A 26,779-nucleotide genomic window follows, 5' to 3' on the forward strand; every position below is an offset into this window, starting at 1 on the left:
AGATGGGGGAGGGGGTCACAGACAGATGAGTGTGCGGTATTTTACGTCATAGAGTCCAGACTTATCCTCTCAGGTGACAAGTCTGGGGTCTCCTGGAATCTGAACTCCATGCCCCCAAAGGTGTAGTGTAAACTTGGCCACCTGACCCTGATGCTGGGAAAGATTGAGGGCAAGAGGAAAAGGGGGCAGCAGAGGATGAGATGGTTGGATGGTATCACCGACTCAATGGACATGAGTTTGCACAAACTCGAGAGACAGTGAAGGACAGGGGAGCCTGGTATGCTACAGTCCCTGGGGTTGCAAATAATCAGACATTTAGCGACGGGACAATTACAAGGTTGAAATATATTATCTTCCTGGTAACTTGGTAATGGTAAATCTTAAGCTTTGTCCTGAATAGGAGCATAAGCTTGTGTCTGAAAAGAGGATCTGAGGTTTAACAGAGAAGGATATCAATTCTGGATCCTTTACACACACACACACACACACACACACTCACTCACTTACTCACTCACTCACTCACCTGTTTGTCGTGTCCTAGAGATGGTCCTGGCTTCAGGCACCAGTTCTGCTACTTTGAGATTTTTAGTCATGACCACTTTTGCCTTTTCTGATTCACCTTGCTGCTGCTGCTGCTAAGTCGCTTCAGTTGTGTCCGACTCTGTGCGACCCCATAGGCGACAGCCCACCAGGCTCCCCCGTCCCTGGGATTCTCTAGGCAATAACACTGGAGTGGGTTGCTATTTCCTTCTCCAATGCATGAAAGTGAAAAGTGAAAGTGAAATTGCTCAGTCGTGTCCAACTCTCAGTGACCCCATGGACTGCAGCCCACCAGGCTCCTCCATCCATGGGGTTACTTAGGCTTTCTTTTAAGTCACTGCAACTATAACTCTCTATTTAGAAAAATTATTAAGACTGGAAATCACAGGTGTGGTGGCATTGATTACTTGCTTGAAGGATAAATATGTTTAGGAGTAAAGTTAAGGATTTTAATTCAGATTCAATAGAGGATTCTGTTTAAGAACAAGTTGCCTTAGAGCTTTTATCATAAAATCCTAGTTTGTGGAAAGGTTTAGTGTTTATGCTGTACATGAATAATACGTAGATATTGGGCACCTAAATCTCGAAGCTTTGACAAGCCAATGCATTTAATATATAAACACTTCAAATTAACAAACTGTTTCAGAGGTTTTTGTTGCCTTAGTCATGAACTCCAGGTAAAGACCTGAGGCAATTGAAACACACTCTTGGTATTTCTGGGTTTTGTTTCATGATTCACAGTTCACAGCATCCAAATTGGGTGTGTGGGCACAGGACCCCAGAGGAAGTTTGTTATCCTGAAGTTGACTGTAACCAGGCGGCTCTTTGACCTGCAGCTCCGGGGATGTGGACAGTATCTAATGTTTTTGCAAAGCATTTTAATGAAGTTATGTTGCTGATAAATTAATCTCTGGGAACACATAGTAATGTGTCTTTTTTTTTTTTTTCTAAATTATCTGACTCTGACTTCTTTAAAGTATGGCTTAGTCTGTAACTTCCCTTTGAGCCAAATTCTCTTCTTTTACGTGAGATCAGTTTGCAGACAAGCAGCGTTACTTGACTTCCGTAAAGATTGTTAATGTCTCAGCTAGAGAACCCAATGTTTAAAGCCTCATTTCTTTATCCTCAATACTTTTAGCCAAATGCTCTGTGTTCAATACAAATAAATCATGTGAGAACACTTCGATGTACGCCAAGATTATATTCAAATAAGGTACTAATACTGATTGGCAAAGGTGACCAAACAACATAAACTCCGTTCATGCTTAAATGTGGAGTTCACTGGTCTCAGTGTTTTTAGCTTTTGAATAACATTCTGCAAATGATGCTGTAAGGCATCAGACAGTTACAAGACTCTGGTAGCACTTACTGTGCACAGTTCTGATCTCTTTTGCAAACTACAGTCTCGAATGCTACATGCATTGCGTGCCATAAGCCTTTTGGATTGCTCATTAGTGAATTGTAATTTCACACTTGATTTAAAATATTCTTAAACATTCTCTCACAGTAAAAAGGTCTCACACAGTAATTAAAAGACCCAGTTAACAAAGTCTGAGAACTCTTGATTTCCTCATGGGGAGTGATTTTGCTAAATTATAGCATTTCAATTAATATAACAGACCTTTGCCAAATATAAATTTTGTATTGCTGTGACCCCAAATAGTACTGCCTGATGAAAAGTGAAATAGTGTTTATTCTCAGGAGTTAAATAAACATTTTAACTTTTTTTTTTTTTCTCTCTCCGTTGGTGTAGATTGAAGATGAGCTTTTTAATCCAGATTATGTGGAGGTTGACCGGATAATGGACTTTGCACGTAGCACAGATGACCGGGGAGAGGTAACAGAGGACCGTTTGTCTTAGGGGGCAGTGGCTCAGACCGCTTATGTGTGTTTATGGAGAACCATCATGAACTCCCAAGATCTGGTCCTGCTCACAGCCTTGTATTATGACACACTTGGTCTAAACCAAACTGAAATATACTAACTTACTATTAGTTTTGGGACTTAATAATCACAGTAAAAATGTTGTTTGTTTTAGTCTGAGAGCTTTTTAAAAGAAATCAGTTTTCAATGTGAAGCAGAGAGCACTGACACTTTGCACAGTTCCAGATACAATCAATAAGGAATTTACTATATTTTGGTGTAAATCTGTTATGTAGCACGAATTCCCCTTGTAAGAGTGTTCTTGTAGCAAAAACACAGTTCAATGTTAAGTAACAGAAGACATCACTAATGAAGTTGATGGGCCTCATTTAACATGGTTCATGGAGGATGCTATAGAATCCTTCTTTTTGTGAGATCTGAGTCTCAGCATGCCCGTTTTTCTTTGAAGAACCCAAAGAGGTTGTAAAGGGCAGTTGGTAGGGCACCCTACTCATCGCGTAAGAATAAACACGCGTCTAGTGACTTCTGAGCATTGTGTCTTAGTAAGGATATGCCTACCCACCATGAGGTCTGTCACTTAGCTTCTTCTTGTAAATTAAACTGCATAAAGTGTTTGGATGTTTGAATCTTGCTTGTCTAGTGAGAGTCTGCAGTGAAGTCCCATTTTTACTCCAAATTCTGTATCACAGGGTCCATGATGTTTCAAAGACCATATCTGTAATACGATGTTTACCTTTCTGTTTTGCTTAGCTGTACTTAAAAAAAATTTTTTTTCCCCATATTATATTTATATAGTACAGCAAATGTTTGTAACATCACAGCCAGGTCACAGCCTTGGTCTAAATTTAGCTGAGATTTATCAATTTACTATTAGTTTTAGGGCTTAATAATCAGTACCTCTGTCCTAAAATGAAGATCCAAAAACCCAAATGTTTTCTAGAAGAAAGGCAAAGGAGATCTTCTTGGTCTGCATTACCCAAGGTATTTTGCTCTCCAGTTTTCTAGAGCTCAAACACATCACTTTAAAGCAATTGCATGCAGACAGTATCCCTTTAAGAAAAAGGAAGAAATTCTAATAAGTTCAAGCCTGTTTCTCATTGTTTAAGAAAGTAGCCGGTTAGGTAAATATGTAAACACACCAAGATGAGTTACCCTGTGAGTCTGAATCAGTTGCCTAATGATCACACAGATAATAATAAGGTTCAGATTCAGCTTTGTTATTTACTAGCTATTTCTATATACTTTTTGGCTTTTGAACATGACTTAACCAGTGGCTTAGATAAAAATGAATTTGTTCTGACAATATTTAATAATATTACAGTAAGTCCCCTACATACGAACCTTCAAGTTGCAAATTTTCAAAGGTGTGGACGTGTGTTTGCATGTCCAGTCACATAGGTTAGTTCATGTGTCTGGCATATGTTGTCATGTGTGTGCATCCTCGACAAATGGTTGACCTTTTGTACAGTACTGTTATAGAGTACAGTATCTTTATTTCAAACCCAGGATGTTTGGAAGCAAGTGTAAAAGCAGAGGTACATACAGCTTATTGTATTAGTCTACTTCCCAGGTGGCGCAGTGGTAAAGAATCCACCTGCCAGTGGAGTAGATGCATACACACACACACACACACACACAAGTTGGGTACTTGGGCTAACTTTGTTGGACTTATGAATGCACTCTTGGAATAGAGCTCGTTCATATGTGGGGACTTACCTGTATTTTTAGTTCCTTTAGACACTAACCAAGGGTTCCTCATTCAGCGGTCACTGTTTTAAAACATCTCCCAGCTCCGTCTTGCTGTTGCTGGGATAGTGTCTGTCCGTAAGTGAAGTAGAGTGCGTGTTTTTCATACATCATTCTGCTGTGTTTAAACCCGGCCCAGCCTGTGACTCACTATCTGGTGAAGTGGTGCTCACTGCCTTATGAAGACAGCACGTGGGAGCTGAGGCAGGACATAGACCAAGCCAAGATCGAAGAGTTTGAAAAGCTCATGTCCCGGGAGCCAGAGACAGAGCGTGTGGTGAGGACTGGCGGGTGGCGGAGGGTCGCATTTGCACACAGCCAGGTGGTGTGGTCTGTGAGAAACCACTAACGGGATTTCCTGTATTTGAAACAGGAGCGACCCCCTGCTGATGACTGGAAGAAATCGGAGAGTTCCAGGGAGTATAAAAACAATAACAAACTCAGGGAATACCAGTTGGAGGGAGTAAACTGGCTACTTTTCAATTGGTACAACATGTATGTAAAATGCATTTTTCTTCACCTTTTAAAGAAAGCCTATAATAGCTCTTCTGCAGTTATTGAGAATACTGATCAAATATAGCAACATTTTAACTTGCTAATAAAAATTATTTAAAAAAGCAAACACTGGACGTATGCTTAATGTTTGTCTAAGTAGCATGTACTAATGTAGAGACTGATTGAAGTATGTAGAAGTAATTTTCTGTGTCTCCGAACATTTTGTTTGAAAATGTATCTCATTGTATTTAAAGAAGCATTTAAGGCATGCATTTATGAGTTTAATGGATATATACACTTACCTTGTGACGAGAAAGTGCTGTCTTGTATGTGTACTCATGAAAGTTTCCTTGTTTTATTTCCCTCCCAAAGGCGAAACTGCATTTTAGCAGATGAAATGGGTTTGGGAAAAACTATCCAGTCCATTACATTTCTCTATGAGATATATTTGAAAGGAATCCATGGCCCTTTTTTAGTAATTGCCCCATTGTCCACAATCCCCAACTGGGAAAGGGAATTCCGGACCTGGACAGAATTGAACGTGGTTGTGTACCATGGGAGTCAAGCTAGTCGTCGGACCATTCAGTTGTATGAAATGTACTTCAAAGATCCCCAGGTAAAGTGTCTCAGGCGCACCACCCTTACACATAGGGGCGCTTTAACACATTGAATGTTCAAATGCTTTTCAGACCTTTTAGGGGAACGTCTAGATTTTGCAGAACTAGAGAAATTTTGTTTAGATTTCTTACTCAATTTATGTTTGGACTATAATTCCTTATCTTATGATGACAGGTCTTTCTTTTTATAGCCTTGGTCTTTCTAATTATTAGAACACGTGAAATTTTTTTTACCTTGGATGACTGCTGAAAATCATTCAATGCATTGATAGCCTAATTTGGTTTATTTTTTAAACCCTAAAAGAAAGTGAAACCAAAAAAGAGTTATTAAATGGGAATGGGAAGAATATTGTGTTCTTTATTGTTTCTAGAAGTGAAAAATATTAGGCACCTAACATTAACTGGTGCATTGAATATACCCAGAGGGAATAATTTGTACTGTGGCTCTTAGTACCAGTTGCTATGACTTTTAACTAATTCTAGTTATCTGTATGAAATTATCTTTGATGTTGACCCTGAAGCATTATAAGTGACAGAGAAAGAAGAATAAATAGTATGTGCTATAATAAAATAGTTTTAAGCAATAGGTGAAATGCAAGTCCTATAACTGGAAATAGGACAGAGTTTTGTGTTCTATATTTATTTGCTTTGACTGTAAAATCTGACCTACAATTACTTAAAGGAGAAGAATATTAAAATGTGTTTTGGTGTTTATCTTTACATTTGGAAAGTTGTTGAAAGTTCTGTCCTGAGTTGAATCCTTTTTTCATGTTAGCACGTTAAAAGTGAAAACTAAGTCACAAAATGAAAAAAAAAAAAGTTTAAAAAGTAAAAACATTTTTAAAACCGTTGCCTTAGTACATAGTCCCTCTGGCCTTTCGCCTGTTGGAGTCTATAGGATGTAACCAGAATAGGCGCACTTACTGCATCTTATCTATAAAAAACTCGATTGGAAATTTTACCAACAAATTGCAAACTTCCTTAAAAAAAGGAAAGATTTTAAAACTCTCTTGTACCGTGAGAGCTTAAAATCTCCAAAAATAACTTGAAAACAAAGTATAAATAAAGATGTTCCCAAAAGGATAAACATATATATATATATATATATATCTTATGCTTTTTATTCATCCTTAAAGTTATTAACGTAATCTTCAATGCTAAACAGTAACACAGAGTCCTTATTATAGGGTCGAGTGATAAAGGGGTCATATAAGTTCCACGCCATCATCACTACATTTGAGATGATTCTGACCGATTGTCCTGAGCTGCGGAATATTCCCTGGCGATGTGTAGTCATCGATGAAGCCCACAGGCTGAAGAACAGGAACTGCAAGCTCTTGGAGGGACTCAAGATGATGGACTTGGTCAGTGATCATATTGGTGCTTACCTTGAACCTGGATAAAATTGTTAACCGACTCAGTATTCCTGATGCTCTGAGTCCAGCAGATCCCTTTAAAGGGTGTTTGCAAAGCCTGTCAAATCCTGTGACATGTTTGCTCCTGAGTTTACTTAAAAGTTGCTGCTATCTTCCTGACTCTTCTGTTGTTGGCTGGTGTCTTTGTTATCACAGCAGAGTACGTTCATGATACTTCCACTGAGTTTCAAGTGTTTGCTTTTCCCTTTTGTTTGTAAGTACTGCCATGTTGTAAGCCGTTGGGCCAAACTTTAGCTCCATGATGATGATCCAGTTGTATTCCAGGGTTTGTAGGTTTTTGCCTCCAAGGGCTTGTAGGTGCAGTTTTTCTCACTAAGTTAAGTGGATATCTGGAATTGGCCCAATTTGTGCAGACATTTAGAAGTTTAGTGCATGATAAGGCCTTGAATTTGATCTGGAGTTTTAGACCAGGTCTATTACATACTCTTCCCAAGAGATGGTCAGGACTTCGTGATTTTTTTTAGATTTTTTTTTTTCCCCCAGTAGGAGTATCTTGGGATAACATACTGTAGCAGTGGTTGCAGTTTGGTTGGCTTTCCTCTCCACAGTGCTGTATGGTTTCCTAGCAGACATGACGTGACTCTGTCACCCTCGGGCCTCTGTTCACTCTGTAGTTTACAAGATGGGTTTTGATCACTTGTTTTTATTTTTAATGTACATTTAAGAAGCAAAGATATTGTTATTCAGCATGTCTTGGGTGTTTAGATGAGTTTTTCAAAGGTACAAAAAGATTTTTTAAATCCTTTAATGTTGACTTCTATAGATTAATTTGATCTCTTATTAATTGAGAGTTTGAGATGGAAAAGAATATTCTGTACGTTCATGGCTGTAAATTTTTTTACTGAAGACTGGTACCAACAAAAAGAGTACTTAAAAGCTTTCTGTTGCAGCTGGTTCTTTGAATTAGCTTCTTTTATTCCTAAATTAATGGGATTGGATTAGCCAGCTATTCTTTTAATTAAAAACAAACAAAATCTAGTTCTGTTTAAAGGAAAAAGTCTGACTGAATTACCCTATTTAGGGTGGAGTTTTCCATCCCTAAGACCTTTCTCAGAGCAGTTTGTACTATTTTGGTGTTCAATCCACAAAACAAATTGGAACACTTAGAATAATCTTGAAAACATGAGGAAGAGAAACACTATGGCTGTAACTAGTCTCTCCAGATGGTAGTTTTAGTCTTAAATTAAAGAAATGGCTCAGACGATAAAGGCTCTGCCTGCAATGCAGTAGACCTGGGTTCAGTCCCTGGGTCAGAAAGATCCTGGAGAAAGAGAATGGCAACCCACTCCAGTATTCTTGCCTGGAGAATTCCATGTATAGAGGAGCCTGCTGGGCTACAGTCCATGAGGTCACAGAGTGGGACTGACTGCATGACTAACACACTTTCAGAAACCCATTCAGGTTTAGGTGAACACTAATTTTCTTATGAAACGTAACTGTGCCTTCTGAGTAGGGGCCCATCTCCACAGTGGTCCATATAAGAGACATTTATGGCACCGTTTCCTGAAGGTGTAGTCATCTGCGTTCATCTGAGTTGTCTGTTATTAGTTTCTGTGCTCCCAGATAGTGGATTCTTACTACAAAATAGCCCTTCATTGGTGAGTACAGTTTGTTTAACTTTCAACATCCAGTAATCGAATTGTCACTGGGAGATTCCAAAGGATTTTCTGTTGTTTATACAACACTTTATTAATGGGTTAGAATCTGTTATCCAGATAGTTTTTCTGTTATATACGGTAGTGTTCCCTAACCATTTTCACACAATGGCACATATAGAAAATGATAATAATTGTGTATCATACTGGGGTAAGCCAAGAAGGCTGGCCACTGCCACAGGTGACCAGTCCTGGGATCCTGACTCTCAGCCTGTCAGCTGCCCCAAGGACCTGGCATACCTATAACTCATTCATGTCTCACCACGGAAAGCTCTGATTAGCAAATGAATAATTGTTTTTTCCAACGATCAAGAGTTGTTGATAGAATGCAATATCATTGTTCAGAGTTAGAATATAATTACATTTGTCCACTTCTGAACTGCTCACTGGGGCTTCCCTGGTAGCTCAGCTGGTAAAGAAAATGCCTGCAATGCAGGAGACCCCCGTTAGATTCTTGGGTTGGGAAGATCAGCTGGAGAAGGGATGGACTACCCACTGCAGTATTCTTGGGCTTCCCTGTAGCTCAGATGGTAAAGAATCCACCTGCAGTGTGGGAGACCTGGGTTCAGTCCCTGAGTTGGAAGATCCCCTGGAGAAAGGAATGGCTACCCACTCCAGTATTCTGACCTGGAGAATTCCATGGACAGAGGAGCCTGGCAGGCTATAGTCCATGGGGTCTGCTCTTTGCCTAGTCTTTAAATCCATACTTCAAATATACATCACAAGAACTTATCTACTGACCAGTCTCTGTTCGTCTTTCCTGGAATAAATCATGGTGAAAATGGCAAATAATAATTCTACCCCAACACAGAGCAGGTCACAGAGAATGGCTGTTACCTGCACTGGATGCGCTTATGATCAAAGTGGTAGATTCTCAGAAAGCAAGGACCAGGCAGTGTCTTCAACTCTCCCGTCACCAAGGAGACGCTCGAGAAGCTGCTGGGCTGAGGGGCATTTGTGTTCTCTGCCCCCTCCATGGGAGCGCAGGAGGCAGGGCCATCTCCTTGTCCCTTATGGACAGGAGGGGACCCTCTGAAAGTGGTGGAGGGTCTTCATGGATTCTGTTAGCTCATCATTCATTGTCAAGAGGCCTCACACAAATTAAAGACTCTGCTGAAATGAAATTAAGTGAATGTCACTCCATCAGAGCTAAAAGGAATGGTAACATTTTCAAGCCGAAAACTTAGCTGCTGGCAAAGTTGAGCTTGGATGTGATAAGCCTGATAGCCCGTCTCTTACTTGACATTTTGTGACACCTGTATATTATTTGTGTTTATGTTAATAATGACTTTCAAAGGGAAACCTGGTTTAATTTCGCTACCTGTGCAACCTTACCAAAGGGTCCTCTGTGTAACTGATAGAACTGGCTTTAAAAAGAACTTGAACGGAAGCAGCGTAAAAAAGTTCTTTTCCTATTTTTCAAATAAGTTAATTTTAAAATTAATAACTTAAAAGACTTTTGCTGAAGTATTTTGGTTAGCAGCTCAGTATTTCAGTTGATCATAAAAGATATTTAAAAAACTGAGAGACGATCTTTAGTATTGATACAGCCCTTCCACTACAGTAACAGTTTTCCTGAATCTATGGCAATATTTTTTAAAATTCTTGGGTAAAGTAATTCAGGACTTGAACAAATCGGGGCGTTGGCCCATGTTACCCACCAGTATGCTTATACATTAGAAAATCTTGCATTGGTTTGCAAGTTCCTTACTCTTTATGAATTTAATGAGTTAGAAGATGACAGTGATCTATGTATATTCCTGAATCAGAACCCTCTTTATTCAAAAGGAACCAAAGGAAGAACAAAAGCAAATCTAACTGCTTCACCGTGTTTTCGAAGAGCTTCATTGACAGATAAGACTCAACAGATGTTGAAAAAATGAGCATGCCTTCAGGCGAATCGCCATCCAGTATCTACTGAGCACAGACTCTGCTCAGCAACCAAGCCTTGTCAGACTTCCAGTAAAGTCAGAATATCTATTTTGAACCTCCTTGAAGGTGTAGCCACTTTTGGAAATAGTTTTATTAACTGTGCGGTGTCCTAGAAGGCCAAAGTAGAACATAATAAGGCCTTTAAGATCAATAAATTCATTAAGACTGGTCACCGTGTTGGATACGTAGAAATAAGAGGACAAGGGTATGGATCCATAAAGAAAGCTGAAGACAAAGCGCGTTAACAGGAAGGAGTGCCTTAAAGAAAATACCTGCCTTGGTTCAAAGAGACAAAGTAAGAAATAGCATCTACTGGGGAAAAAAAACAACAAAACATGATTATGGCATTTAAAACCAAGCTGACCTCTTTGCTAGATTGAAATGTTTGCCCAACAAAATAGTTTTTCATGTGCTGTTGCCTGTAGAAAACCTTTTGTCTCTTAAGTGAGTCATGCAGGAAGCAGATGGGGAGGGCATAGCCCTGTAGAGAGCAGAAAAGGAGCACGTGAGCTTCATCTGAGCTAGGGATCTTAGGCAGAACTTGAACTTTGGTGGGAAAAGATGCCACAAGACGTAGGAGAGTGCAGAACCACACCACCAAAACATTGACCTAAACATCCCAGGAAAAATCAAAATAGCAGACCACGTTTACAGGGTCTTGGAATCTAAGACAGAGACCACATTTCTTGTATCTGTGCCTTCGGATCTTATTCCTGTGTTTTATGCTGGGTGGATGCTGAATTTCAGCGACCACGAGTGGAATTGGGGAAATGCTGATCCCAAGAGAGGCTTTGGCGTGGCTATGGTTTTGTTATGATTTGCTCAGTTATCTTCGCATCCCCACAGGAACACAAAGTGCTGCTGACGGGGACCCCGCTCCAGAACACGGTGGAAGAGCTCTTCAGCTTGCTTCACTTCTTAGAACCCACTCGCTTTCCTTCGGAAACCACCTTTATGCAAGAATTTGGTGATCTGAAAACTGAAGAGCAGGTACTTACCACGGCTCCTTTTGTATTTCAGTCATTGAATTGAGGATTAACTCCCAAAGGGCCAAAGTGTTAAGATTTAATTGTTTTTAAAAATGTAAATTATGTCAATTATCCCCCACCTAGTAGACAAGAGAGATTTACACCTCCTTTGCTTGGATGTTCTGAGTCTTCATTAAGGTGATGTTCTGGCTGGTTGGTTGGTCTCTTTGCCCTCCTGAAGGGCTGTTGAGATTTACAGAGTTTCCGTACCTGTCCACCTACTTTTCAGCTGCTGTCCTGTTGAGTTCAGTGGTTTTTCATTGTGTGCTTTTGGGGGTAGTGTCAGGAGAGGCTGAAATTTCGCAAGCTGTGTCCGTCCTGGAGATCCGAAGTTCTAGTCTTAGTTCCTGCTTGCTCACATTGCTTACTCTTCTTGAGTCTACATATTTCATTTAGAAACATGGTTCCTAACTACCTTGCAGGATTTCTATGAGAAATAAATACGGTATCCGGTATGAAAAGTGCCAGTTATCTTATAGATCGTTCAAGTTACGTAGGTGTTGGTTATTAAGCTCTATTTGAAACAAAATATGACACTTGAAATCTTAGTCTTCACGTGCCCCCTCCCCTAATTTACCATCTAAACCTCTTCTCTTAGTTCAAGTGAAGTCTGTTTTGTTTTGCCCTTCATAGAATAAATCAGAGCTGTCTGGTGTGCAGTGTCCTATTGCCAGTCAACAGAGATGAGAACAGAGAGGGACCAGAGAGCTCCTGGCTTACTCACACATTCTATCAGCTCTTTCTAGAAAGGAAGAGAACTGAAGCAAATCATTCCTACGACTTTCTCTCTTCCTTCCTCATCATCCCGAAGGCTTAAGACAAACAGAAGGGAAAACTAACAGAATGAATAGGGTTATTTTCTGCTGTGTTCTGTTCAAGCCTCCTGGCTGTTCAGGACTCTCTGGCCAGGTGAACTAGCCCATCAGAAACTGGACATTCAACCCTCATGTGCTCCTGTTATGAGAGCTGTAAGATAATGCCCTCGTACCCTTCGACAAATGAAAGTGAAAGGTAGATAAATAAGAGACTCCTGGTTTTTTATGTTAGACTATGTTTTACCATGCTAGCAAGTCCCAACACCAGTATTTACTTAAGATCCTTTTTTAGGTGCAAAAACTCCAGGCTATTCTAAAGCCAATGATGTTGAGACGTCTCAAGGAGGACGTGGAAAAGAACTTGGCCCCCAAAGAAGAAACTATCATTGAAGTGGAGCTAACAAACATTCAGAAGAAATATTACCGAGCCATCCTTGAGAAGAATTTCGCGTTTCTTTCCAAAGGTGGTGGGCAAGCTAATGTGCCCAACCTTTTAAACACTATGATGGAATTACGGAAGTGCTGCAACCACCCCTACCTTATCAACGGTAAGCCTGGCACCTTGTTTCAGTCGTTGTCAAAGCCCCAGAAATCCTTGCCTCCCTTCACTCGTGTTATTGTATGGTTTGTAGTTGCCCCAATGTGAGTTTCATCATCTTCCTCTTCTTCACAAAGCCTCCTCTGTGAAGCTGTAGGTGCAACATCTTTTCCCCGATGGTCCCTGAAGCAGGACCTCACATCACCTGTCCTGCATCTGCATCTCAGTCCTTGAAAGGAGGTGTCGGTGCCCACTGGCTGGAAGTCATCAAACGTGCTAACAGTTAAAGAAAAATTAGACCCCAATGGGGTGTGTGTGTGTGTGTTTGTGTGTGTTTAGATCAGAGAAGTTAAAGAGCACCTTTGGGGTGAGAGGCAGCTGTTGGATGCCTCAAAACTTTGATGGGAAAGAACTTCTCTCAGTCCAGAGGCTTCCAACATCTATTCTCTAAGAGCGAGAGGTTATCTCGAGCATTGATAATCAAGATCATGGTTCATGATCTTCCTGTTTTCTTAACTAAATTGATAGTGTTATGTAACTGATATGGGTAAGAACCTGTATTGTACTCTTCCAGAAATCATTAGAGGAATTCATGCCTGTGACATGTAAGATACTCCGGAGACATAAGAGCAGGAAAGCCATTCAAAAGCGATGACAGTGAGACAGGCTTTTGCCATCAGAGTTACAAAAGGAAGGGGCATTTAGGCTGATGTAACCACAGGAGACAAGAGAAGGAGGCAGAACAAAGTGGAACCTGCCCAGGATATAAAGTAGGTGTGTGAAACAATGGGACAGTGAACCGTAGACATAGTGGAACCTGGTTATGGGAAGCCTAGATGCCAGCTTGTGGGATCTTGATGGAGCTAAGAAATGATTACACATGGGATTCAAGATGATTGATCTGGAAACATCATATGAATAAACAGATGGGAGCAGGGAAAGATATACAAACAGAAAGCCCCACTAGGAGGCTACTGCTGTCATCCAGGCGGGAGTTAATATGGGTTAAAGAAAAGTGGTGGCGGTCTAAATTGGGGTGTTTGCGTGCAATTATGATTGGCCAGCAGTGCAGTTAGGGTGCTTCCAGGGGAGAACGGACCAAGCCAGGTTCGTTTGTTTGTTTTGTCACTATCACAATCCGTGAGGTTCAAATGCAGCTGATGTCAGGAGTTCCCGGTCTCTCCCCGTTTTGTCATCTATACTCCTTGGGCCAGCTCACCTCTGGAATCTGCAGTTACTAATGCCAGAGTGGTCCCTGCCTGGAGCCGCCTCACCGGAGCACCTGAGGTTATGGCTGTGCTGTGACCTTGGTGCATTTCTGCTTCAGACTTTCTGCTTGTAGGTTGGTCTTCCAAAGTGAGACTCACACGTGACTGTTGTATGTTCAGTGCTGCAGCTTGCTCATCCTTATGTGTGTAAGAGCCCGTGAGGCCGTTGTGGTGTCTGCAGCCTGGTCCTGAGCTAAGGAGATGGAGCTGAGCCGAAGGTGGTCAATGGTATGAGTAAAGCTGTGTGTGTGTGTGTGTGTGTGTGTGTGTAATTTGAGAGACACACACACACACACACACACAAAGTTTTTTCATTTGATGTCTGTGACAAGAGAACAGTAGCCTCCAAGAGGCTCCATTCCAGTATTCTTGGAGAATCTCATGGACAGAGGAGCCTGGCAGACGATGGTCCCTGGGGTTGCAAGAGTCAGATGTGACTGAAGCGACTGAGCACATGTGCACATGTGAGAGTGAAGGTGATGTTGAAGACTTGGTGGGGTCCCCGATGGTTTGGGTTGACTTATGAGTCCTCTTTGTTGTTGGGGAGAAGGGATGTGGAGAACAGTGGGCAGAAAGAAGACAAGGCTGAGCTTGTGATGGAATGAATTTCAGAGAGCAAAAGGGTAATCTTCAAAAGAAATAATTTATTTGTTTGCGGCTACTATAACTAGATAACATTGCAGCTCCTGCCCTCACAGTGACCATCTGTTTAAGGGAACAGACTTCCGTACTTCCTTTAAGTTGTCTCTGCTACATACACACACACGTGTGCGCACAAACACACTTTTAAGTGTAAATGCAGGACTTTAATTTAGGGCAGTGCCATTGAAGTATTTTTTGGGTTCCCCTGGCAGCTCAGTTGGTAAAGAGTCTGCCTGCAATGCAGGAGACCCAGGTTCGATCCCTGGATCAGGAAGATCCCCTGGAGAAGGAAATGGCAGCCCACTCCAGTATTCTTGCCTGGAGAATCCCATGGACAGAGGAGCCTGATGGGCTACAGACCATGGGGTCACAAAAGAGTCGCACACAACTAAGTGACTAACACTATTGGAGTATTTGGGCTTTTTATAGCCTATTTCCAATTTTTAATTTTCTGATTGATGTTTACAGATCTAGCATCAAGGTAAATCTTTAATTGATAACCTTGAGAATTTGGCCCTCTAATGGCTTAGAGGTCAGTTTAGTTTTCCTCCTGGACATCTTCCCTGCCCTTCTTTCTTCAGCTTTTCTGGAAAATATGTGCTCAGTCACTTCAGTCATGTCCAACTCTTTGCGACCCCATGGACTGTAGCCCGCCAGGCTCCTCTGTCCATGGTATTTTCCAGACAAGAATACTGCAGTGGGTAGCCATTCCCTCCTCCAGGGGATCTTCCCAACCCAGGAATAGAACCCGCATGTCCTATATGATTTGCATTGCTGGCAGATTCTTGACTGCTGAGCAACCGGGGAAGCCCGGACAAAGTATAATTATAGCTAAAAGCATCACATAAGAAATATGTTTGCTGATATATTTAAAGGAAGCATTACTAGTGACAACTGGCTGCCACTTTAAGAGCCTGAATTCACAGCAAAGAGCTGAATTAATTCAGTAAGAACTTTTGTCAGATAAGAAATAATATATTTTAATTCTGACAGTTTTTGATGATATATTATTGGTAGAATTGAAAAGGCAGGAAAGTTACTTTTCTCATCTAAATAAGTTTAAAATGAAAAAAATTTCTCTACTGATTTGACTGAATTTATATTTTCAAATTTTTTGCTAAAATAGTTCAAACATGTTAATTTTGTCAAAATGATTATTTCATTTTTGAAAACAATTCACTAAAATATCTAAAATAGTGTATTTTGATTATGGATTGATATTAATATCTTAATTTTAACAAAAAATAACTACCTAGATATTATAAGTGAAGTGTGGTTCTGAATTGCTTGTAGTATATTATCCAACAAGAAGAAATGTTTTTAAAAAACCTAATGTAATATGTGGATATGATCAGTTCCCCCTGTCTCCTGAGGACCTTCTTGTCCTGAATCTAGAACCTAGATTTCTAAATTTTTTGTTTTGGAAAACGTTATTTGACTTTATACAGGGATGTTTGGTGAAGAGCTTGCTTGCCAACACAGGAGATATAACAAATGCAGGTTCGATCCCTGGGTCAGGAAGATCCCCTGGAGAAGGAAATGTCTACCCACTCCAGTATTCTTGCCTGGAGAATCCCATGGACAGAGGAGCCTGGTGGGCTACAGTCCATGGGGTCACAAAATGTTGGACACGACTGAAGCGACTTAGCAAGTATGTAGGATGCAAGAACATTTATTCAAGACCGTGCTTCATTCAAGGGTATTTGTGCTAATGCTCTTCAACAGCAGTTTGGTTTTTACCTTTTCCTAGCGAAACCTTTGCCTTTCATTCCCTTCAGATTGAAATCCTGAATACTAGCCTTTTATTCATGTGAGAGAGGGAGTGAGAAGTGGCAGTTTCCAGCCCACTGGCATTTTCTGCCGGGCCATTCCTGAGAAACAGCAGTGGCTTGCTATGCATAGACCTCCAGGCCTGGCCCAGGCATTAGTGACTGTAATCCGGTCTCAGGAAGATTCTTTGTTGATTAATAACAAACAGGCAGTATTTCTGCATATGACCAGGTCATGACTTCATTTCCACAGGTGCTCTGAAAAGGGAAGTGGGGGCACTGCCGTCCTGCCTGTGGCTGCATGCCCCCATTCCGTCCTGGCAGCTCTGATGGCCCAGGTGACCTGACCTGGGTCTCGTATCCCCATCAGTACAGTGCCTTCGTGTTTAAAAACCAGTGGTTAAGAAGTCAGGTTCCCGGTGTGGTTTAAGGCTGGGAAGTAATCCTATCAGATGGATTTGTCTGTCTGTATTTCCCAAAGAAGTGACTACCCTGCATCCCCAGGGCAAGGGTGGAGCACAGTGGCCGGACCCTGATTAACCTCCCCACCCCACCCCGGACCCCTGCTGTCTAATTCTAGTTAAGCCACCTAAGCAGCTGCAGGAAGCTTAGCCGGCTACTCCCTGGACAAGTGTGTCTGGGGTCAGGGGCGGAGGTGGGAAGAGTTTCAGTCTCTAGGAAGGTGACAGTCTCTCTGATGCACCCTCAGGAAGCAGAAGTCTCTGTGGGACTAATAGAAAAGAGGGTTAGGTATCGATGTCTTTCATGAAACAGGTTGGTTGTTTAAAGCTTTGGATAACTCAAGATAGAACTTTTGTACTTTAGGAAATTAATCAGATGAAAATGAATGTAGAGGGAGATGGAGAGATTGCAGTGAAAATGTGTGCTCAGATCTCCTGAAAAAATCTCTAAATATTATCCTCGAAGCGGGACTCCCTTTTGCTGCAGCGCTTTTGGCCATATTAATAGGCAGTTTAGATACACAGACGACTGCCCCTGCACAGCAATTGTTAGAACTCTGTTCCCTTGCCTCTTGGTTTCAGAACAGATTTTGTTATGTGTGTTTATCTTCCGTGAGTAAACAGCTCTTCATTTCTTTAGCATTTTAGGTTCCAAATTTTCTGTAGGTATCCGGCCCTTGGCTTGTTTCTGCCACTTCTAGCTCTGACAGTCTGTTGTTGAAATTCAGTTTCTACAGACAGCAAACATTTGTTTGTTGGAAAATGTGGGGGTCCCCCCCCCCAAACGCTTGAAAATGTGTTGTGCTTAAAACTCTGATCCCTTTTCTACCTCCCTGGTTTCCTGCAGACCCGCACTCTGAGCCGGTGGACGGATGTGTGTGCGTGAACGCGAATGCGTTGTTCTGGGCCCTGCTGTTTGCAGTGGGTGTTGAAAGCAGGTTCGTTGTTTTCAGTAATAAAAGAAAAAAACCTTTTACAGTATTCCCGTTATGCTGTCCAATCTCCGCAGGTGCTGAAGAGAAAATTTTGGAAGAGTTTAAAGAAACACACAATGCCGACTCTCCAGATTTTCAGCTCCAGGCGATGATCCAGGCTGCTGGCAAGCTAGTGCTGATTGACAAGCTGCTGCCGAAGCTGAAGGCCGGTGGCCATAGGGTGCTCATTTTCTCCCAGATGGTGCGCTGCCTGGACATCCTGGAAGACTACCTCATTCAGAGACGGTGAGGGCCAGGCCCTGGGGGTCGGGGGTGGGGGGGTGTGGGACTGGGCTCCACGCGCTTCATCTCCAAGTGGCCTGTATGATAAAGGGGATGGGTGGGGGCTTGTGTCTTAGCTCTTCTTGAAAGCTGTGGATGGGCACGGCGGTTGTCCTGTATGACGCAAGCTTTTGCAGGCAGTTCTATTTTTCCAGTTCTTTCTCTGGGCTAGAGGAGGACAGCTCTTTCTTGATGTTGAAGCAGCGTCTGACACTTTTGTGACCCCCATGGACTATAGCCCACCAGACTCCTTTGTCCCTGGGATTTCTCCAGCAAGAATACTGGAGTGGGTTGCCATTTCCTTCCCCAGAGGATCTTCCCCGACCCAGGGATGGAACCTAAGTCTCTTGTGTCTCCTGCATTGCGGGCAGATTCTTTACCACTGTGCCATCAGGGAAGCCCTATCCTGTAAATTTATATCCCATGTTGTAGTACGTTTTTAAAAGCACCAGGAAAGGAACACATGTCCTGTGGCCATCTGCCAGGCCTCCTTGTTGACACTGACATCTTCCAGGTACCCGTATGAGAGGATCGACGGCCGGGTCAGAGGCAACCTCCGTCAGGCAGCTATCGACAGGTTTTCCAAGCCTGACTCTGATAGGTTTGTGTTCCTCCTGTGTACGAGGGCAGGAGGCCTAGGCATTAATCTCACTGCTGCTGATACCTGCATCATCTTCGATTCTGACTGGAATCCCCAAAATGATCTCCAGGTAAACATGCAAGAAAACCTTCCTGGTACCCCCCTCCCCCACTTTAGGAAGTCGTTCCGCTACATCAGACCAATAAATTGAAATCCTGCCGTCGCTCAGGCAGTGTCCCATGATTGGGGCAAATGAACCAACCGGTAATCAATTGATGGATAATGTGAAAGTCATTTCTTGGCGTGTTAACCCTCCAGTGTTGAATGGTACCCCTATTTATCAGAACAGATGCTCTTGTAACTGGCAGTGGTGTGTTCTCTTTCTCTGGTGGCCATGCATTTCCTTTTTCTTTCAGGCTCAGGCTAGATGTCACAGAATAGGACAAAGCAAATCTGTGAAGATATACAGGCTGATTACCAGGAATTCTTATGAAAGGGAAATGTTTGACAAGGCCAGCCTGAAGCTGGGTCTGGACAAGGCAGTCCTGCAGTCCATGAGCGGACGGGAGAATGCTCCCAACGGGGTAAGCCGTGCTGTCCTCGCCCTGCTTGCTTCACTCCTGCTCCTTGCTTCGTTTAGCTCCCAGTGAGAAACCATCCGCATCTGGTTATCCTTTGGCCTCAATATTTTAAGCATATTTGGTCACATTTACTTCGTCATAATTGAGGTTTACTGTCTTGGAGAAAAAAGTAAGCGTTTGTTCAGTCTCCAGACATTTCAGTTCTTTGTTACTGTTCAGTAGCTCAGTTGTGTCTGACTCTTTGCAACCCCGTGAACTGCAGCACGCCAGGCTTCCCTGTCCTTCACCATCTCCTGGAGTTTGCAAATCAGTGATGCCATCCAACCATCTCATCCTCTGTCATCCCCTTCTCCTCCTGCCTTCAGTCTTCCCCAGCATCAGGGTCTTTTCCAGTGAGTCAGCTTTTCACATCAGGTGGCCAAAGTATTGGAACTTCAACTTCAGCGTCAGTCTTTCCAATGAATATTCAGGGTTGGTTTCCTTTATCTAAATCACTTTAAATACTTCTCTAACACAGGTACAACAGCTTTCCAAGAAAGAAATAGAGGATCTTCTCCGGAAGGGGGCCTACGGTGCACTCATGGATGAGGAGGACGAGGGCTCCAAGTTCTGCGAAGAAGACATCGATCAGATCCTGCTCCGGCGGACCCACACCATCACCATCGAGTCCGAGGGCAAAGGCTCCACGTTTGCTAAGGTGCGCACCCACCCAGGAGGCAGGTCTTCTGGGGAGGCGGAACAGAGGCTGTGTAATGCGCTCGTGAGAAGCACACATAACAGCTGCTTTATGTCGCATGTTAAGAAATTAGTGATTTAATCCCACTGGGGCCCCCGACGCACAAAACGTGCTTTATGTTCAGCGTGTCTGGCATCAGAGTCACCCTCACCTTTCCCGTCCCTGCTTCTGGGCTCCCCAGCCTCGTCCTCTCTCTGTGTTCTGGCCCCCCTCCCTTCCACTTCTTGAGCCTCTGCTTTGTCATCACCTTCCTCCTTTCCTGGGATCTTGATTCCTGATCAAGCCTTGAGAACAATCATCTCACTTCTATCTTGAAAAAGTCCCCCATCTGCTTTCGTCTCTGGCTGCAACCCCATAACTTCTTTTGTAGCTAAAAACCACACCAGCAACCCACACAGCGTTATTGACCCTGCTGCTCTACTGCCTTACTCTACTCATTTCCTAACTTCCAGCTTCTACCCCTCCGCCACTCCCCGGCTCCCTCCTTGCCCCTTCTGAGGCTTCACCCACCCACCTCCAAGCCTAGTGCCACACTTTCCACTTTCATTTTGAGCAACTTTATGGAAATGTAGTTTACTTACCATAAAAACCACCTATTTTAAGTGTACCATCCAGCACCTTTACCATATATAGAAATGTACAAGTATCCCACCATCTAAGTCTAGAACATTTCCATCACCCTTTAACAGTTCTCCCCCCACCCCCTCCCCATCTAAGTCCCAGCAACCACTCCTCTGCTTTCTGTCTCGCTAGGTTTGCCTACTCTGGACAGTTCATATAAATGGAATCATACAACATGTGGCCTTTTGTGTCTGGCCTCACTCCCTTAGCCTGTTTTGGGGGCTCATCCATGTTGTAGCACATTATCACTAATTTCTTTCCTTTTATTGCTGAACCACATCCCATTCTATGGCTCCACCTTATTTACCACTTGAATATGGACCTGGATTGTTGTTGACCCATTCACTAGCTGGTGCTGAAATTTAGATTGTTTGCAATTTTGGGTTATGACGAATGGTGTTCCGAACGTTTATGTACAAGTTTTTGTGTGGACGTCTGTTTTCATCTCGCGTGCTTATATACCAGGAATGGAATTGCTGGGTCTTGTGTAACTCTGTGTTTAACCCTTTGAGGAACTGCCAGACTCTTCTCTAAAGTGACTGTACCATTTCCCCTTCCCACCAGCAGTGGTTAGGGTTTTAATTTGTCCACATCTTCACCAACACTTTTGGTTGTCTGTCTTTTTTAATGACCACCCTATTACCGAGTATGACATGATAGCCCACTCTGGTTTGATTTGCCTTTCTCTGATACTATTTAACATCTATTTGTGTGCTTGTTGGCCGAGTATTGATACATATAATCTTTGGGGAGATGTCTCTTCAGATATTCTGAACAGCTTTGAACCTTTTTTAGTTTTTGGTTTTTTTTTTTTTAATTGAGTTTTAAGTATTCCAAATATAAGTTTCTCATTATGTAATTTGCAAATATTTCTCATAGTCCTTTCTTCAGTTCAGTTCGGTTCAGTCACTCAGTTGTGTCCAACTGTTTGTGACCCCATGAATCACAGCATGCCAGGCCTCCCTGTCCATCACCAACTCCCGGAGTTCACTCAGACTCACGTCCATCGAGTCAGTGATGCCATCCAGCCATCTCATCCTGTCGTCCCCTTCTCCACCTGCCCCCAATCCCTCCCAGCATCAGAGTCTTTTCCAATGAGTCAACTCTTTGCATGAGGTGGCTAAAGTACTGGAGTTTCAGCTTTAACATCATTCCTTCCAAAGAAATCCCAGGGCTGATCTCCTTCAGAATGGACTGGTTGGATCTCTTTGCAGTCCAAGGGACTGTCAAGAGTCTTCTCCAACACCACAGTTCAAAAGCATCAGTTCTTCGGTGCTCAGCTTTCTTCACAGTCCAGCTCTCACATCCATACATGACCACAGGAAAAACCATAGCCTTGACTAGACGGACCTTTGTTGGCAAAGTAATGCTTAATTTTAAGAAGCCCAGGTTACCCATGTTTTTCTTTTATCATGTGTGCTTCTGATACATCGTTTAACCTATGATTGCAAAGGTTTGCTCGTGTTCGTTCTTCTAAGAGTTTTACAGTTTTCACTCTTAACTTCTATGTCTCCGATCCCTTTTTGAGTGAATTTTTGTGTGTGATGAGACGGAGGTCCAGCTCCCTTCTTTTACATATGGATATCCAGTTATCCCAGCTACTGCACTTGTCCCACCTGCTCCACTTGTTGAAACTACTCCACTTGTCTCAGCTGCTCCACTTCACACAGCTACTCCAGTCTTGAAAGGTTCTCCTTGTCTGGGCTCAGTGACCCAACACCTTCTCCCTCACATCTTTCAGCTTCTTTTCAGGTTCTTTCCTCCGTCCTCACAGATACTTCAGATTCATTCGGTACCAAAACAGGGTCATTATCTCTGCCCCTCCACCTCTGTGCATGCGTGTGTGCACGTGCACACACCCCTGTTTTCTTCACCTGAGTCACACCTCTCAGATGCCAGAATTGAAGCTGGGGTTTTCATGGCTTCCTCCTCCTTCAGCCTTTACATGCCCTCACAGTCTAACCCCTTTAATTTTACCTTTTAAAGACCACCTTCTAGCCTGTCTCCTTTTCTTCATTTCTGCAGATCTTCCCCATTCCCTCCCTAAACCCTGGCTGCAGCTTGTTCTGTTCTGTTCTGCACTCCCCCGACCCCACCCCCTGCTCCAGGACACTGGTGTGGTCCCTCTGACAGGTGACTTTGCGTATGGTCTCATTCCTCTTGAGATTATTTCCATTTTCAAAGAATTTCCTGCTGCCTGAGGATGGAATTTGGACTCTGCTAACAGGACACACAAGGCCCTGCCGGCCCCGCCTTCTGCCTGCCTCACCAGCTTGACCTTGGGCAACACCCCCCTGACCACCCGAAGCCCTGGCTACGTGACACAATCACCTTTCTTCGCCCTTGTGCCTTTGCACATGCTCCATCCTGGACATTTCCACTTGCTTTCTTGTTCTGTGGCCTTTTTTTTAAATTAATTAATTAATTTTTGGCTCTGCTGGGTCTTCATTGCTGTACTTGAGCTTTCTCTAGTTGCAGTGAGCAGGGCTGCTCTCTAGTTGCGGTGCTCAGGCTTCTCATTGTGGTGGCTTCTCTTGTTCGTGGAGCACGGGCTCTAGGCACACAGGCTTCAGCAGTTGTGACTCAGAGTCTCAGCAGTTTCAGCTCCCAGGCTCTAGAGCACAGGCTCGGTAGTTGTGGTGCAGAGGGCTCATTGCCCCCTTGGCATGTGGAATCTCTGTGGACCAGGGATCAAACCAATATCCCCTGCATTGCAAGGTGGATTCTTAACCACTGGACCACCAGGGGAGCCCTGTTCTGTGGTTGGTTTGGGCACTGTGTTCTGGAGGACATATTCTCTCTTCCCAGCAGGAACCTCCACCCCACCTAAGCCTGGCTGGGGCTCCCCTCCGTACGTTGGCTGCACCTGTACACATCTCTGTCACCTGTCATTTATTAGGCTGTGCTGTCATTTTTTATTTCCTGATCTGTCTCAACCCCTGGACAGTGAGCTGCCTAAGGGACAGTCCTTCGTCCCAGTCCCACTGACCATAACACCTGCCACACACACAGTGGAAGGATGACTGTGTGTTCGGGTGAATGAAAGTGAAAGCTGCTTTGCATTTCACTGAGAAAACCATCGCAAAGTAATGAACATTTTTTTCCTTTAGGCCAGCTTTGTTGCATCTGGAAATAGGACAGATATTTCCTTGGATGATCCAAATTTCTGGCAAAAGTGGGCGAAGAAGGCAGAATTGGATATCGATGCCTTAAACGGAAGGGTGAGTGAGCGGTCACATTGACTCCCTGTCTGACCTCTCCCAGGGCTTCCTTTTCAGAAGTTTCACATTATCTGCTGTCTTTCAGAACAACCTGGTTATTGACACTCCAAGAGTGAGGAAGCAAACCAGGCTGTACAGCGCGGTGAAGGAGGACGAGCTGATGGAATTTTCAGACCTGGAGAGCGACTCAGAGGAGAAGCCCTGCACAAAGCCGCGGCGGCCACCAGACAGGTCCCAGGGCTATGCCAGGAGCGAATGCTTCCGAGTTGAGAAGAACCTGCTCGTCTATGGGTGAGTCAAGCTCACGTGAGAAATGGAATTTCATTCAAAAAATGGTTAGAATTCCAAGTGGTATAGAAAAACTCTAATTTATGTTTGGGTTTCTGTGACTGCCCAGGACACAAATGCTTTTGGCACAACCCAGGTGGTTAAAGAACTCAAAGCTGTGCAGATCCTCAGAGATTTGAAGGGGGTATGTCCTTTGAGGAATCACGTCAGACTCAGATTCACTTGCTGATCACTAGGAACTCAGAAGGAAGCCTCAGAAGTCTCTTTCTAGGGCTCCTTCACGTAAAATTACCACTCTCTCATCACTTTTGGTACTCTTTCATCATTTTTCTGTTATAAAAATTTGTTAAAGGCAGTGGTCTCATTTGTAAAGCTCTTCCTACCTATCTGAAATGTGGAGGCCATTTCAACCATCTAAATGGGTCGTATTTCTCCTGCTCAATCTCAGGATCCACATTGAATCCATCTCTGAAACTCCATGGCACAGGGCTTCCAAAGGCAGTGTGCTCGGCATAAATCAGAATTCCTAAACAAGCACGCTCTCGTACCTGGTGGGACTGTAAGCAAATACCGCTCAAATGAAAAACCTGCCACGAAAACAGTGTTTCTATAGATCGGATGACTTCTGCTCTGTGATTTTTTTCTTCTAATAGATCATCATTAGTTTCAGAAGAAACACAGACATGCTGCTAACGTGGCCGACAGGGATCTTACCTGGCCCTTGTCGGTCCTGTGGGTCTTCCCATGGGCACTCAGGGCTGCTCTTTCCACCCTGTTTCCACAAGCAGCCCTGCCCCGACTCCGCCAGCCCAGACTTGATCTGCCTACCACCTCCCGCACTTGACCTCCTAGCGGGCATCACCTCAGCTTCCTGTCCCACCTCCCACCCCTAAGGGTCTCCTGCACGTGCTGTCACACTCAGCTCGTCAGGTGATTGCTCTTAATGGTCCCTTCCTGCTGGAGCCCCAGTGAAGGACTCCTTGAGGCCTAGGGCTCCTTCTTTGTCCTCAGGGCAGAGTGTGATGCCAGCAGGCACAGTGCACGCTGGGTCAGTGGTTGCTTACAGTAAAGGCAGATGCACTGTAGCCCGTCCCATGTCCTGGTAGCTGGGTCCCCTCTCTGCATCATCTCCACGCGCCGGCGGTTCACTCCTGGCCGTCTTTACTAGGTGGAGACCCTCCACCTGACCCTTTTGCTACTTCACCTGTTTCCATGATCTAAGCCGTCAAAGTTGAGAATTTTGCTGCTGACTTTAGCGACAGAGCATATTAATTTCTGCCGAAGCTGGAAGGTATGCTTATCTGTCTTTCTGTAGAGCCCTTCCCTCCTCGACTGTGAGCAGGATGGTCATGGCACCCCCACCCCCACCCCAGGCAGACAGGTCCTCTCTCCTTTAAGAGGCAGCTCGGGTGCTGTTTCCTACTTCTAAGTGGGGGAATCAAAGAAGGCATTTCACAGAGGTGGCATGAACAAACATCTTGAATTAGCTGGAGTAGGAGTAAGGGTGGGGTGTGGGACAGGGAGAAGAGAGTTTCTGGCAAGAAGAGCTGTGTGTCCGAAGGCCCAAAGGCTAGGGCCAAGCTTGTGGTTTATGGAACTGGGAGAACAAATCTGGAAGCTGGAGGACCAGGTGGGGCAGAGGCAAAGCCACCGGTGAGGCTGGGCCCCTCGCCTGGGGCTGATTTCTGCCCTGAGCACCTGCAGTTTGGGGAAGGTGTGCTCACATGGCACCTGCCTGTGGGCTGCATATGGGGCCTGTCCACGGCCCTTTCTCTCCCTGTTTCACAGGAGGACACGTAAGTGCTTATATTTGGGACTTGGTTTCAGAGGGAGATCTTTTGTGGCTTTCCATTAATTATTGAGGTGTGCTTATAATTTCCTTTTAACACATTACAGAGCATCTTACCAAAATGAAAATCACATATAACTTTTTTCTTCAAGTTGATGGATGATGCTTCTAATGAATGATGCTTCTAATAACTTCCTGTGTGGTTGGTCGTTAATCTTCCTCACTCCGGGCCGAGGGTCCGATGTGAGCCAGCAGACCACCTCATGTCTGGGTATCGGGAGACGCTCAGCTGCTTCTGTGGCCACACCCTCAGCCACCAGCTTCCTGATGTGGGGGTGGTCACACCTGCCACTTGTCACCTTCCATCTCAGATGACGGGTCAGCATCAGAACATGGAAACCACGCCCTCGAGGAGGGGAAGCAGAGGGCTTTCAGATCCCTGCTGGAAACGCGGTGTCAGCTCCCACCCTGCGGCTGTGTGTGTGTGTGTGTGTGTGTGTGTGTTTAGCTACTGCACCTGGATTGCTTTTCCACTGCCTGATGTTGCTGTCACTAGTTTTGACCCAGGCCCTCCTAAGGCTGCCACCTGCCTCTGAAACCAGAGCCCCAGGTCTCAGGTCGGAGGCACCGTCCACATGTGGACATTTGCTTTGCAGCTGGGGGAGGTGGACGGACATCCTCTCCCATGGTCGCTACAAGCGCCCACTCAGCGAGCAGGACGTGGAGACCATCTGCAGGACCATCCTTGTGTACTGCCTCAACCACTACCGGGGGGACGAGAACATCAAGAGCTTCATCTGGGATCTCATCACACCCACGGCTGATGGCCAGACGCGGGCCCTGGTCAACCATTCCGGTGGGTCTGCACCTCCCTCTCGGGG

General features: G+C 44.0%; 1 protein-coding gene across 4 annotated transcripts in view; it reads left to right on the forward strand.

The window, feature by feature from the left end:
* CHD7 (chromodomain helicase DNA binding protein 7) overlaps positions 1-26,779 on the forward strand; it is a 190,595-nt gene that overhangs the window by 141,112 nt on the left and 22,704 nt on the right. For all 4 annotated transcript variants that reach the window (XM_070802571.1, XM_070802573.1, XM_070802574.1 and 1 more), the window contains exons 9-22: positions 2,294-2,377; positions 4,310-4,447; positions 4,544-4,665; positions 5,038-5,281; positions 6,470-6,646; positions 11,152-11,295; positions 12,441-12,696; positions 17,836-18,046; positions 18,597-18,792; positions 19,079-19,246; positions 19,761-19,940; positions 23,711-23,821; positions 23,907-24,112; positions 26,555-26,754. In XM_070802571.1, the coding sequence (XP_070658672.1) occupies positions 2,294-2,377; positions 4,310-4,447; positions 4,544-4,665; positions 5,038-5,281; positions 6,470-6,646; positions 11,152-11,295; positions 12,441-12,696; positions 17,836-18,046; positions 18,597-18,792; positions 19,079-19,246; positions 19,761-19,940; positions 23,711-23,821; positions 23,907-24,112; positions 26,555-26,754 (2,437 nt within the window). The remainder of the gene's footprint in view (positions 1-2,293; positions 2,378-4,309; positions 4,448-4,543; positions 4,666-5,037; positions 5,282-6,469; positions 6,647-11,151; positions 11,296-12,440; positions 12,697-17,835; positions 18,047-18,596; positions 18,793-19,078; positions 19,247-19,760; positions 19,941-23,710; positions 23,822-23,906; positions 24,113-26,554; positions 26,755-26,779) is intronic.

The sequence above is a fragment of the Bos indicus genome, chromosome 14 (assembly GCF_029378745.1).
Source record: "Bos indicus isolate NIAB-ARS_2022 breed Sahiwal x Tharparkar chromosome 14, NIAB-ARS_B.indTharparkar_mat_pri_1.0, whole genome shotgun sequence".
NCBI classification, from domain to species: domain Eukaryota; kingdom Metazoa; phylum Chordata; class Mammalia; order Artiodactyla; family Bovidae; genus Bos; species Bos indicus.